We start from the raw sequence: 14,969 nt of genomic DNA, 5'->3' as shown, positions 1-14,969 counted from the left end.
TGTATATTTTAAATAGTGCATTAAAACAAGGAAATACGAAGACACTTTTCTATGTTAACTAACGGCACGGTATCGGACCTTAATATAGACCTATAATTTTTAAATTGGACCACGTATTATATTACAGGGTAATAGTGTACCCTACCACAGGAAATAATTATAGGTCATTTAGGGGGTACACAGCGAGACCCTAAATTTTACTATGTATGCCTATGCGAAATAGAGTGTTCTGAGAAGCTTAAAATGAAGAAATAAGCGTTCTAAAATGCTTTAAAAATTCAAAGACATCTTTCAATGGTTAACTAGCGCAAGGCGCAATATCAGACCTTAATATTGACCCATAATATTTAAATTGGACCAGGTATTATATTACAGGGTAATAGTGTACCCTACCACAGGAAATAATTATAGGTCAATTAGGGGGTACACTATGTATATTTTAAATAGTGCATTAAAACAAGGAAATACGAAGACACTTTTCTATGTTAACTAACGGCACGGTATCGGACCTTAATATTGACCTATAATTTTTAAATTGTACCACGTATTATATTACAGGGTAATAGTGTACCTTACCACAGGAAATAATTATAGGTCAATTAGGTGGTACACAGCGTGACCCTAAAATTTATTATGTATGCCTATGCGAAATAGAGTGTTCTGAGAAGCTTAAAATGAAGAAATAAGCGTTCTAAAATGCTTTAAAAATTCAAAGACATCTTTCAATGGTTAACTAACGCAAGGCGCGATATCAGACCTTAATATGGAACCATAATATTTCAATTGGACCAGGTATTATATTACAGGGTAATAGTGTACCCTACAACAGGAATTAATTATAGGTCAATTAGGGGGTACACTATGTATGTTTTAAATAGTGCATTAAAACAAGAAAATACGAAGACACTTTTCTATGTTAACTAACGGCACGGTATCGGACCTTAATATTGACCTATAATTTTTAAATTGGACCATGTATTATATTACAGGGTTATAGTGTACCCTACCACAGGAAATAATTATAGGTCAATTAGGGGGTACACAGAGTGACCCTAAAGTTTACTATGTATGCCTATGCGAAATAAAGTGTTCTGAGAAGCTTAAAATAAGGAAATAAGCGTTCTAAAATGCTTTAAAAATTCAAAGACATTTTTCTATGTTAACTAACGGCACGGTATCGGACCTTAATATTGACCTATAATTTTTAAATTGGACCACGTATTATATTACAGGGTAATAGTGTACCCTACCACAGGATATTATTATAGGTCATTTAGGGGGTACACAGCGTGACCCTAAATTTTACTATGCATGGCTATGCGAAATAGAGTGTTCTGAGATGCTTAAAATGAAGAAATAAGCGTTCTAAAATGCTTTAAAAATTCAAAGACATCTTTCAATGGTTAACTAACGCAAGGCGCAATATCAGACCTTAATATTGACCCATAATATTTAAATTGGAATAGGTATTATATTACAGGATAATAGTGTACCCTACCACAGGAAATAATTATAGGTCAATTAGGGGGTACACTATGTATATTTTAAATAGTGCATTAAAACAAGGAAATACGAAGACATTTTTCAATGTTAACTAACGGCACGGAATCGGAACTTAATATTGACCTATAATTTTTAAATTGGACCACGTATTATATTACAGGGTAATAGTGTGCCCTACCACAGGAAATAATTATAGGTCATTTAGGGGGTACACAGCGTGACCCTAAATTTTACTATGTATGCCTATGCGAAATAGAGTGTTCTGAGAAGCTTAAAATGAAGAAATAAGCGTTCTAAAATGCTTTAAAAATTCAAAGACATCTTTCAAAGGTTAACTAACGCAAGGCGCAATATCAGACCTTAATATTGACCCATAATATTTAAATTGGACCAGGTATTATATTACAGGGAAATAGTGTACCCCACCAAAGGAAATAATTATAGGTCATTTAGGGGGTACACAGCGTGACCCTGAAGTTTACTATGTATGCCTATGCGAAATAAAGTGTTCTGAGAAGCTTAAAATGAGGAAATAAGCGTTCTAAAATGCTTTAAAAATTCAAAGACATTTTTCTATGTTAACTAACGGCACGGTATCGGACCTTAATATTGACCTATAATTTTTAAATTGGACCACGTATTATATTACAGGGTAATAGTGTACCCTACCACAGGATATAATTATAGGTCATTTAGGGGGTACACAGCGTGACCCTAAATTTTACTATGTATGGCTATGCGAAATAGAGTGTTCTGAGATGCTTAAAATGAAGAAATAAGCGTTCTAAAATGCTTTAAAAATTCAAAGACATCTTTCAATGGTTAACTAACGCAAGGCGCAATATCAGACCTTAATATTGACCCATAATATTTAAATTGGAATAGGTATTATATTACAGGGTAATAGTGTACCCTACAACAGGAAATAATTATAGGTCAATTAGGGGGTACACTATGTATATTTTAAAAATTGCATTAAAACAAGGAAATACGAAGACACTTTTCTATGTTAACTAACGGCACGGTATCGGACCTTAATATAGACCTATAATTTTTAAATTGGACCACGTATTATATTACAGGGTAATAGTGTACCCTACCACAGGAAATAATTATAGGTCATTTAGGGGGTACACAGCGTGACCCTAAATTTTACTATGTATGCCTATGCGAAATAGAGTGTTCTGAGAAGCTTAAAATGAAGAAATAAGCGTTCTAAAATGCTTTAAAAATTCAAAGACATCTTTCAATGGTTAACTAGCGCAAGGCGCAATATCAGACCTTAATATTGACCCATAATATTTAAATTGGACCAGGTATTATATTACAGGGTAATAGTGTACCCTACCACAGGAAATAATTATAGGTCAATTAGGGGGTACACTATGTATATTTTAAATAGTGCATTAAAACAAGGAAATACGAAGACACTTTTCTATGTTAACTAACGGCACGGTATCGGACCTTAATATTGACCTATAATTTTTAAATTGTACCACGTATTATATTACAGGGTAATAGTGTACCTTACCACAGGAAATAATTATAATTCAATTAGGTGGTACACAGCGTGACCCTAAAATTTACTATGTATGCCTATGCGAAATAGAGTGTTCTGAGAAGCTTAAAATGAAGAAATAAGCGTTCTAAAATGCTTTAAAAATTCAAAGACATCTTTCAATGGTTAACTAACGCAAGGCGCGATATCAGACCTTAATATGGAACCATAATATTTCAATTGGACCAGGTATTATATTACAGGGTAATAGTGTACCCTACAACAGGAAATAATTATAGGTCAATTAGGGGGTACACTATGTATGTTTTAAATAGTGCATTAAAACAAGAAAATACGAAGACACTTTTCTATGTTAACTAACGGCACGGTATCGGACCTTAATATTGACCTATAATTTTTAAATTGGACCACGTATTATATTACAGGGTTATAGTGTACCCTACCACAGGAAATAATTATAGGTCAATTAGGGGGTACACAGAGAGACCCAAAAGTTTACTATGTATGCCTATGCGAAATAAAGTGTTCTGAGAAGCTTAAAATGAGGAAATAAGCGTTCTAAAATGCTTTAAAAATTCAAAGACATCTTTCAATGGTTATCTAACGCAAGGCGCAATATCAAACCTTAATATTGACCCATAATATTTAAATTGAACCAGATATTGTATTACAGGGTAATAGTCTACCCTACCACAGGAAATAATTATAGGTCAATTAGGGGGTACACTATGTATATTTTAAATAGTGCATTAAAACAAGGAAATACGAAGACATTTTTCAATGTTAACTAACGGCACGGAATCGGAACTTAATATTGACCTATAATTTTTAAATTGGACCACGTATTATATTACAGGGTAATAGTGTGCCCTACCACAGGAAATAATTATAGGTCATTTAGGGGGTACACAGCGTGACCCTAAATTTTACTATGTATGCCTATGCGCAATAGAGTGTTCTGAGAAGCTTAAAATGAAGAAATAAGCGTTCTAAAATGCTTTAAAAATTCAGAGACATCTTTCAAAGGTTAACTAACGCAAGGCGCAATATCAGACCTTAATATTGACCCATAATATTTAAATTGGACCAGGTATTATATTACAGGGTAATAGTGTACCCCACCAAAGGAAATAATTATAGGTCATTTAGGGGGTACACAGCGTGACCCTGAAGTTTACTATGTATGCCTATGCGAAATAAAGTGTTCTGAGAAGCTTAAAATGAGGAAATAAGCGTTCTAAAATGCTTTAAAAATTCAAAGACATTTTTCTATGTTAACTAACGGCACGGTATCGGACCTTAATATTGACCTATAATTTTTAAATTGGACCACGTATTATATTACAGGGTAATAGTGTACCCTACCACAGGATATAATTATAGGTCATTTAGGGGGTACACAGCGTGACCCTAAATTTTACTATGTATGGCTATGCGAAATAGAGTGTTCTGAGATGCTTAAAATGAAGAAATAAGCGTTCTAAAATGCTTTAAAAATTCAAAGACATCTTTCAATGGTTAACTAACGCAAGGCGCAATATCAGACCTTAATATTGACCCATAATATTTAAATTGGAATAGGTATTATATTACAGGGTAATAGTGTACCCTACCACAGGAATTAATTATAGGTCAATTAGGGGGTACACTATGTATATTTTAAATAGTGCATTAAAACAAGGAAATACGAAGACACTTTTCTATGTTAACTAACGGCACGGTATCGGACCTTAATATAGACCTATAATTTTTAAATTGGACCACGTATTATATTACAGGGTTATAGTGTACCCTACCACAGGAAATAATTATAGGTCAATTAGGGGGTACACAGAGAGACCCAAAAGTTTACTATGTATGCCTATGCGAAATAAAGTGTTCTGAGAAGCTTAAAATGAGGAAATAAGCGTTCTAAAATGCTTTAAAAATTCAAAGACATTTTTCTATGTTAACTAACGGCACGGTATCGGACCTTAATATTGACCTATAATTTTTAAATTGGACCACGTATTATATTACAGGGTAATAGTGTACCCTACCACAGGATATAATTATAGGTCATTTAGGGGGTACACAGCGTGACCCTAAATTTTACTATGTATGCCTATGCGAAATAAAGTATTCTGAGAAGCTTAAAATGAAGAAATAAGCGTTCTAAAATGCTTTAAAAATTCAAAGACATTTTTCTATGTTAACTAACGGCACGGTATCGGACCTTAATATTGACCTATAATTTTTAAATTGGACCACGTATTATATTACAGGGTAATAGTGTACCCTACCACAGGATATAATTATAGGTCATTTAGGGGGTACACAGCGTGACCCTAAATTTTACTATGTATGGCTATGCGAAATAGAGTGTTCTGAGATGCTTAAAATGAAGAAATAAGCGTTCTAAAATGCTTTAAAAATTCAAAGACATCTTTCAATGGTTAACTAACGCCAGGCGCAATATCAGACCTTAATATTGACCCATAATATTTAAATTGGAATAGGTATTATATTACAGGGTAATAGTGTACCCTACCACAGGAAATAATTATAGGTCAATTAGGGGGTACACTATGTATATTTTAAATAGTGCAATAAAACAAGGAAATACGAAGACACTTTTCTATGTTAACTAACGGCACGGTATCGGACCTTAATATAGACCTATAATTTTTAAATTGGACCACGTATTATATTACAGGGTTATAGTGTACCCTACCTCAGGATATAATTATAGGTCATTTAGGGGGTACACAGCGTGACCCTAAATTTTACTATGTATGGCTATGCGAAATAGAGTTGAGGAGACACGTGGAAGTTAACGCGACTCCTAAAATAAAAACATATAATGAATAATTAAGTTGATTGAAGAATAGAAACAATAAGCACGATTAGTTAACAGAATGCCAGCCATAATTAAATAATAATAAATTTAATAAAAAGATAACAATTAAGGTTACAAGTTAGTTAAATTCTAGATTAAACATCGTGGCGGACAGGTTGTCCCAGTAATATACACAGGCGTCGTCACAGACCGAACTGAGGAGAAAAACAGGTGCAGTTAGGTTTGCAATCGAGATTGTCCTTATCGCCAACTGGCGACGTAAGTTTGCCACATTTCGGCGTTTAGCTTGAAATTGGCTCAAACGCAGCAGCCGCTGCATACTCCCTCCGCAGTGTAACGGTTAAAAATGGACATACCGTTGAGGTCTACGAATTGTTCTACCGGTACGAGTTGTATTGGCTGGATCAATCGGTTTCACTGTCTCTGAGTTTTTTGCAGGAACGGTTGATTCAATCGACTCGACTGGAGAAGGATAAGTATGTTGATTAGTCTCTTTGGGCAGGAAAGCTGGTTTAAGCCTGTCTATGGAAATGGTATACTTTTTCCCCTTAAGTTCGATGTCGAAAAGTTTGTCACTTCTTTGCAGAACTCTATACGGACCATCGTACGGAGCTTGGAGTGGCTTTCTAACAGCGTCGTGTCTGACAAATACATGTGAGCAGTCCTTCAAATGTGGGTGAACAAAAATTGTTCTGTGTCCATGACGAGACATCGGGGCTGGTCTCACATTTTCGAAGTGGGATTGCAAGTCCAGGATAAGTTGATTTTGGGAAGCACTGGTCGGTGACGGAACGAAGAGTTCGCCTGGTAGTCTGAGAGGTCTTCCATAGACCAATTCGGCAGTTGTGGCTCCTAGATCCTCTTTAAAGACTGCACGGAAACCTAGTAGCAATGTAGGTAGAGCTGAAGACCACTGCTCGGTATTATAGGCCTTCAGGGCTGCCTTTAGTGGACGATGAAACTCCTCGATCAAGCCATTTCCCTGAGGATGATACGGAGAAGTCCTGATGCGTTTGATGCCTAGGAGTTGTGACAGGGCCACGAAAAGTGAACTTTCGAACTGCCTGCCTTGGTCAGTAGTAACACGGACAGGACAGCCAAACCTGGAAATCCAATGAGTAAAAAAGGTCTTTGCAACTGTGTGTGCAGTTATGTCAGGAATAGGGACAGCCTCTGGCCACCGAGTAAATCTGTCGATCATAGTTAAACAATAGTAATTCCCGTTGGATGGTGGAAGAGGACCCACAAGATCCAGGTGTACATGCTCGAATCTTTGTGACTGGTCTAAAAAATTACTTACTGCAGATTTTGTGTGGCGAGTTACTTTTGATCTTTGGCATGGGACACATTGTCTAGCCCATTCTGCACAATCTTTACGTATGGACGGCCAAACAAATCTAGATCGCATCAATTTTGAGGAAGCGCGAATCCCAGGATGGGATAAATTATGTAAAGTAGTAAAAACTTTTTTACGAAATATTTCAGGAATGTATGGCCGAGCTGTGCCAGTTGATAAATCACAATAAATTGATTTACTACAATCAGGCAGGGTTATTGCTTTAAATTTTAAGACGTCGGAATTTGTCAATAAATCATTTAGTTCTTCGTCGGTTGTTTGTGCCTGTGCAATTTCGTTATAGTCGATTGTGTTGGGCATAGATATTGCTTCGATTCTCGATAGTGCGTCTGCCAAAACATTATCTGATCCTTTTATATGATGAATATCGGTCGTAAACTGAGATATGTAATCTAATTGTCTCGCTTGTCGCGGAGAGCAATTATCAGAGCGCTTTCTGAATGCAAAAGTTAGAGGCTTATGATCTGTGAAAAGAGAAAATTCTCGCGCTTCAAGCATATGTCGGAAATGTTTGATTGCCGCATAAGCTGCCAATAATTCTCTATCGTATGCGCTATAAATTTTTTCAGTTGGGGAAAGTTTTCGAGAGAAAAAAGCAAGTGGTTGTGCATCATTGTTAACTATTTGCGCTAAAGCCCCTCCTATTGCGAAATCCGACGCATCCACATGTAAAATTAATTTGGCATTCGGTTTAGGGTGCGACAACAGCACAGCGTTTGCAATTAATTCCTTACACTGTTTAAAATCATTATTAGCTTGATCTGTCCATTCAAGTTTCGTTCTGTCTTTCTTTTTGGCTCCTTTTAAATACGCCGTCAAATGTATTTGATTTTGTGCTATATTCGGTAAAAATCTACGGAAAAAATTTAAAATTCCTAGAAATCTTTGAAGTTCATTAACGGTTTGAGGTTGGGGATAATTTAAAATTGGTTTGATTTTGTCGGGTAATGGTTTTGTACCATCTTGAGAAATGAGGTGTCCTAAAAAGGAAATTTCAGGTACACCGAAAACACATTTGGAAGTTTGTATAGTTAATCCATACTTGTTCAAACGATCAAAAACCAAACGTACGTGTTTTCTATGCTTTTCTTCAGTTTCACTGAAAATTAAAATATCGTCGAGATAAACGTAGCAAAAGGAAAAGTCACCAAGAATTTCGTTCATAAATCTTTGGAACGTTTGAGCTGCTCCACAAAGACCGAAGTTCAAATAGGGAAACTCAAAAAGGCCAAATGGTGTACATACCGCGGTTTTCTGTACATGTTCCGGGTGCACTGGTATATGAAAATATGCTCTCACAATATCGAGTTTTGAGAAAATTTTCGCACCATAGAGAGAGTTTGAAAAGTCCTGTATGTGCGGGATTGGGTAACGATCCGGAGTTGTACACGCATTTAATCTGCGATAATCTCCTACAACACGAATACTACCGGAACTTTTCGGAACCACGTGGAGCGGAGAAGACCACGGTGACTTGGATGGTCGACAAATTCCCTGCTCCATCATGAATTGGAATTCTTTTTTAACGGATTCGTATAATCTAGGGTTTAATCGCCTAGGCTTACAATGAACGGGCGGTCCGGTGGTTTCTATATAATGCACAGTACTATGGTTAGAATCTTTTAGTTTTAATGACAATTTAGTTAAATCTGGGAATTCTTTTAACATTTTATGATACTCCGATTCTCCGGAGATGAGTTTAATTGAACTAATAGGTTTAGGTTGGGCAAACATACCCTGTATTTCTAACTTAGTTACACTGTCAACAAGTTTTCGACGTTTTAAATCAACTAAGAGGCCAAAATTCTCTAAAAAATCAGCACCTATAATGGGTGTTGGAATAGTTGCAATTAAAAAATGCCATTTAAAATTTCGTCGAATACCCAGATCAACATTGATTAATTTTGAGCCAAAAGTTTTAATTTTCGTGTTATTTGCAGCGTATAATTCCAAAGGCTCAGGTCTTAATTTTTTAGATACCTTAGGCGCGGGGATACAAGATACATCGGATCCTGAATCAACTAAAAATTTTAAATGAGAACGTTTGTCGTAAACATAAAGGCGACATGAGTTTTGGGCTATCGGGATTGCAGTCGCAGACACTTGTTTTTCGATAGCCGAATCTAGTTTTCCGGGTTTTTAGTTTGATTATAAGCACAAGGCTCTCTACAATGTCTTGCACGAGCGCCAAATCTGTTATGGTAAAAGCAAAATTTTGGGTCGCTTCGCGATCTTGAAGGAGTTTGATGTCGGTGGGGAGATTTGTTATATCGTGATCGAGACTGATCTCTACTACGCTCGCGAGATAATCTCTTAACTTCTGCACTCAACGAAGCTATCTCGTTTCGCAAAACGCTTATTTCAGACGGAGGATTGCGCTGTGAGCTTTCCGTAGTGTGTTGCCCAATAGCAAACACGCCAGTTTCTGTCGGAGTCGTACGGACTTCTGAAATTTTGTCAGCCATTTTGGCTAAATTGTCCAAAGATTCAGAGCTAATTGATAAGATTGTTTGAATTTCTTGAGGCAGTCTCTGAAACCATAAAGTTTTCAAAAAATCATCGTTGACGCTTTTACCCCCTAATTCGCGCATTTTTCTCAATAAATGGGACGGCTTAACGTCTCCAAGATGCAATTCAGAAATTAATTGGCGAATTTGTTCGTTTTCCGAAGCAGAGAATTCGGCTATTAACCGGTCTTTCAAAGTGTTGTATCTATCCGTAGCAGGTGGCGCAAATAAAATATCGGACACTGAGGATAAAGTTTCAGGATCTATTGATGAAACGAGGTAATTATATTTCGTTAAATCATTAGTGATTTTAGCTAGCTCAAAATTACTCTCTACCTGAATAAACCATAGTTTAATTTTTGATTTCCATAACGGGGGAATTTTTACCGAAAGATGGGAGACCTGAGATGCATTTGAAGAACGTGCAGCATTATCTGCATCATTAACCTGCTCCACCACATTCGGCATTATTTTAAAGTGTTAGGGCAGCAAATAAAATTAAACAATTTGTATGATGCAGTGATAAGCGCAAAGATCAAATTAAACTCGAAAATAATGCAAATACATTTACTAAAAATGGTAAAAGATTTAAATAATTATTGCTAATGAAAGTGATTTTCAAACATTTCGGAAGATAATGCACTAAGATAACAGACTCCGTACATGCCGTAGATCAATACTAACAGTAAGTTTAAATCAGAGATACTAGCAGTAAGTTAAATTAATACATTAATTTAAACATATTAAAGCAACAGTAATTTCGAATTGACCAATCACAAAAAGACAGCAGAAATTCGATAACATACCCTTAAAATATCCATGTGTCCATCCATCCATATCTCCTTGCGATCACAAGTTTGTAAATAAAAAAAAATTTCAAAAAATAACGCTAAATTTTAAATTTAGTTCTAAAGGAGCAAAAGTTATTAAAAATTTAAGCTGGTCTTCGCATAAATTTAGAAAGATTGCATAGATTCAAAGCCGGGTCACCAGTGAGGAGACACGTGGAAGTTAACGCGACTCCTAAAATAAAAACATATAATGAATAATTAAGTTGATTGAAGAATAGAAACAATAAGCACGATTAGTTAACAGAATGCCAGCCATAATTAAATAATAATAAATTTAATAAAAAGATAACAATTAAGGTTACAAGTTAGTTAAATTCTAGATTAAACATCGTGGCGGACAGGTTGTCCCAGTAATATACACAGGCGTCGTCACAGACCGAACTGAGGAGAAAAACAGGTGCAGTTAGGTTTGCAATCGAGATTGTCCTTATCGCCAACTGGCGACGTAAGTTTGCCACATTTCGGCGTTTAGCTTGAAATTGGCTCAAACGCAGCAGCCGCTGCAGAGTGTTCTGAGATGCTTAAAATGAAGAAATAAGCGTTCTAATATGCTTTAAAAATTCAAAGACATCTTTCAATGGTTATCTAACGCAAGGCGCAATATCAAACCTTAATATTGACCCATAATATTTAAATTGAACCAGGTATTGTATTACAGGGTAATAGTCTACCCTTCCACAGGAAATAATTATAGGTCAATTAGGGGGTACACTATGTATATTTTAAATAGTGCATTAAAACAAGGAAATACGAAGACATTTTTCAATGTTAACTAACGGCACGGAATCGGAACTTAATATTGACCTATAATTTTTAAATTGGACCACGTATTATATTACAGGGTAATAGTGTGCCCTACCACAGGAAATAATTATAGGTCATTTAGGGGGTACACAGCGTGACCCTAAATTTTACTATGTATGCCTATGCGAAATAGAGTGTTCTGAGAAGCTTAAAATGAAGAAATAAGCGTTCTAAAATGCTTTAAAAATTCAAAGACATCTTTCAAAGGTTAACTAACGCAAGGCGCAATATCAGACCTTAATATTGACCCATAATATTTAAATTGGACCAGGTATTATATTACAGGGTAATAGTGTACCCCACCAAAGGAAATAATTATAGGTCATTTAGGGGGTACACAGCGTGACCCTGAAGTTTACTATGTATGCCTATGCGAAATAAAGTGTTCTGAGAAGCTTAAAATGAGGAAATAAGCGTTCTAAAATGCTTTAAAAATTCAAAGACATTTTTCTATGTTAACTAACGGCACGGTATCGGACCTTAATATTGACCTATAATTTTTAAATTGGACCACGTATTATATTACAGGGTAATAGTGTACCCTACCACAGGATATAATTATAGGTCATTTAGGGGGTACACAGCGTGACCCTAAATTTTACTATGTATGGCTATGCGAAATAGAGTGTTCTGAGATGCTTAAAATGAAGAAATAAGCGTTCTAAAATGCTTTAAAAATTCAAAGACATCTTTCAATGGTTAACTAACGCAAGGCGCAATATCAGACCTTAATATTGACCCATAATATTTAAATTGGAATAGGTATTATATTACAGGGTAATAGTGTACCCTACCACAGGAAATAATTATAGGTCAATTAGGGGGTACACTATGTATATTTTAAATAGTGCATTAAAACAAGGAAATACGAAGACACTTTTCTATGTTAACTAACGGCACGGTATCGGACCTTAATATAGACCTATAATTTTTAAATTGGACCACGTATTATATTACAGGGTAATAGTGTACCCTACCACAGGAAATAATTATAGGTCATTTAGGGGGTACACAGCGAGACCCTAAATTTTACTATGTATGCCTATGCGAAATAGAGTGTTCTGAGAAGCTTAAAATGAAGAAATAAGCGTTCTAAAATGCTTTAAAAATTCAAAGACATCTTTCAATGGTTAACTAGCGCAAGGCGCAATATCAGACCTTAATATTGACCCATAATATTTAAATTGGACCAGGTATTATATTACAGGGTAATAGTGTACCCTACCACAGGAAATAATTATAGGTCAATTAGGGGGTACACTATGTATATTTTAAATAGTGCATTAAAACAAGGAAATACGAAGACACTTTTCTATGTTAACTAACGGCACGGTATCGGACCTTAATATTGACCTATAATTTTTAAATTGTACCACGTATTATATTGCAGGGTAATAGTGTACCTTACCACAGGAAATAATTATAGGTCAATTAGGTGGTACACAGCGTGACCCTAAAATTTATTATGTATGCCTATGCGAAATAGAGTGTTCTGAGAAGCTTAAAATGAAGAAATAAGCGTTCTAAAATGCTTTAAAAATTCAAAGACATCTTTCAATGGTTAACTAACGCAAGGCGCGATATCAGACCTTAATATGGAACCATAATATTTCAATTGGACCAGGTATTATATTACAGGGTAATAGTGTACCCTACAACAGGAATTAATTATAGGTCAATTAGGGGGTACACTATGTATGTTTTAAATAGTGCATTAAAACAAGAAAATACGAAGACACTTTTCTATGTTAACTAACGGCACGGTATCGGACCTTAATATTGACCTATAATTTTTAAATTGGACCATGTATTATATTACAGGGTTATAGTGTACCCTACCACAGGAAATAATTATAGGTCAATTAGGGGGTACACAGAGTGACCCTAAAGTTTACTATGTATGCCTATGCGAAATAAAGTGTTCTGAGAAGCTTAAAATAAGGAAATAAGCGTTCTAAAATGCTTTAAAAATTCAAAGACATTTTTCTATGTTAACTAACGGCACGGTATCGGACCTTAATATTGACCTATAATTTTTAAATTGGACCACGTATTATATTACAGGGTAATAGTGTACCCTACCACAGGATATTATTATAGGTCATTTAGGGGGTACACAGCGTGACCCTAAATTTTACTATGCATGGCTATGCGAAATAGAGTGTTCTGAGATGCTTAAAATGAAGAAATAAGCGTTCTAAAATGCTTTAAAAATTCAAAGACATCTTTCAATGGTTAACTAACGCAAGGCGCAATATCAGACCTTAATATTGACCCATAATATTTAAATTGGAATAGGTATTATATTACAGGATAATAGTGTACCCTACCACAGGAAATAATTATAGGTCAATTAGGGGGTACACTATGTATATTTTAAATAGTGCATTAAAACAAGGAAATACGAAGACATTTTTCAATGTTAACTAACGGCACGGAATCGGAACTTAATATTGACCTATAATTTTTAAATTGGACCACGTATTATATTACAGGGTAATAGTGTGCCCTACCACAGGAAATAATTATAGGTCATTTAGGGGGTACACAGCGTGACCCTAAATTTTACTATGTATGCCTATGCGAAATAGAGTGTTCTGAGAAGCTTAAAATGAAGAAATAAGCGTTCTAAAATGCTTTAAAAATTCAAAGACATCTTTCAAAGGTTAACTAACGCAAGGCGCAATATCAGACCTTAATATTGACCCATAATATTTAAATTGAACCAGGTATTATATTACAGGGTAATAGTGTACCCCACCAAAGGAAATAATTATAGGTCATTTAGGGGGTACACAGCGTGACCCTGAAGTTTACTATGTATGCCTATGCGAAATAAAGTGTTCTGAGAAGCTTAAAATGAGGAAATAAGCGTTCTAAAATGCTTTAAAAATTCAAAGACATTTTTCTATGTTAACTAACGGCACGGTATCGGACCTTAATATTGACCTATAATTTTTAAATTGGACCACGTATTATATTACAGGGTAATAGTGTACCCTACCACAGGATATAATTATAGGTCATTTAGGGGGTACACAGCGTGACCCTAAATTTTACTATGTATGGCTATGCGAAATAGAGTGTTCTGAGATGCTTAAAATGAAGAAATAAGCGTTCTAAAATGCTTTAAAAATTCAAAGACATCTTTCAATGGTTAACTAACGCAAGGCGCAATATCAGACCTTAATATTGACCCATAATATTTAAATTGGAATAGGTATTATATTACAGGGTAATAGTGTACCCTACAACAGGAAATAATTATAGGTCAATTAGGGGGTACACTATGTATATTTTAAAAATTGCATTAAAACAAGGAAATACGAAGACACTTTTCTATGTTAACTAACGGCACGGTATCGGACCTTAATATAGACCTATAATTTTTAAATTGGACCACGTATTATATTACAGGGTAATAGTGTACCCTACCACAGGAAATAATTATAGGTCATTTAGGGGGTACACAGCGTGACCCTAAATTTTACTATGTATGCCTATGCGAAATAGAGTGTTCTGAGAAGCTTAAAATGAAGAAATAAGCGTTCTAAAATGCTTTAAAAATTCAAAGACATCTTTCAATGGT

At 35.3% G+C, this 14,969-nt stretch overlaps 1 protein-coding gene across 1 annotated transcript; it reads right to left on the bottom strand.

Annotated features, from left to right (window-relative positions):
• Positions 1-8,004: 8,004 nt before the first annotated feature.
• Positions 8,005-11,037, bottom strand: LOC147800835 (uncharacterized). The gene has a single exon (XM_087156352.1). It carries the CDS (start codon positions 10,191-10,193, stop codon positions 9,342-9,344), a length of 852 nt encoding a protein of 283 aa, XP_087012478.1. The 5' UTR covers positions 10,194-11,037; the 3' UTR covers positions 8,005-9,341.
• Positions 11,038-14,969: the final 3,932 nt, after the last annotated feature.

This window comes from Parasteatoda tepidariorum, unplaced genomic scaffold, assembly GCF_982258835.1.
Source record: "Parasteatoda tepidariorum strain Cologne lab strain unplaced genomic scaffold, Ptep-v5.0 scaffold_16, whole genome shotgun sequence".
Taxonomy (NCBI): Eukaryota; Metazoa; Arthropoda; class Arachnida; order Araneae; family Theridiidae; genus Parasteatoda; species Parasteatoda tepidariorum.
The sequence above is the reverse complement of the archived record's forward strand: the minus strand, read 5'-3'. Positions and strand labels throughout refer to the sequence as shown.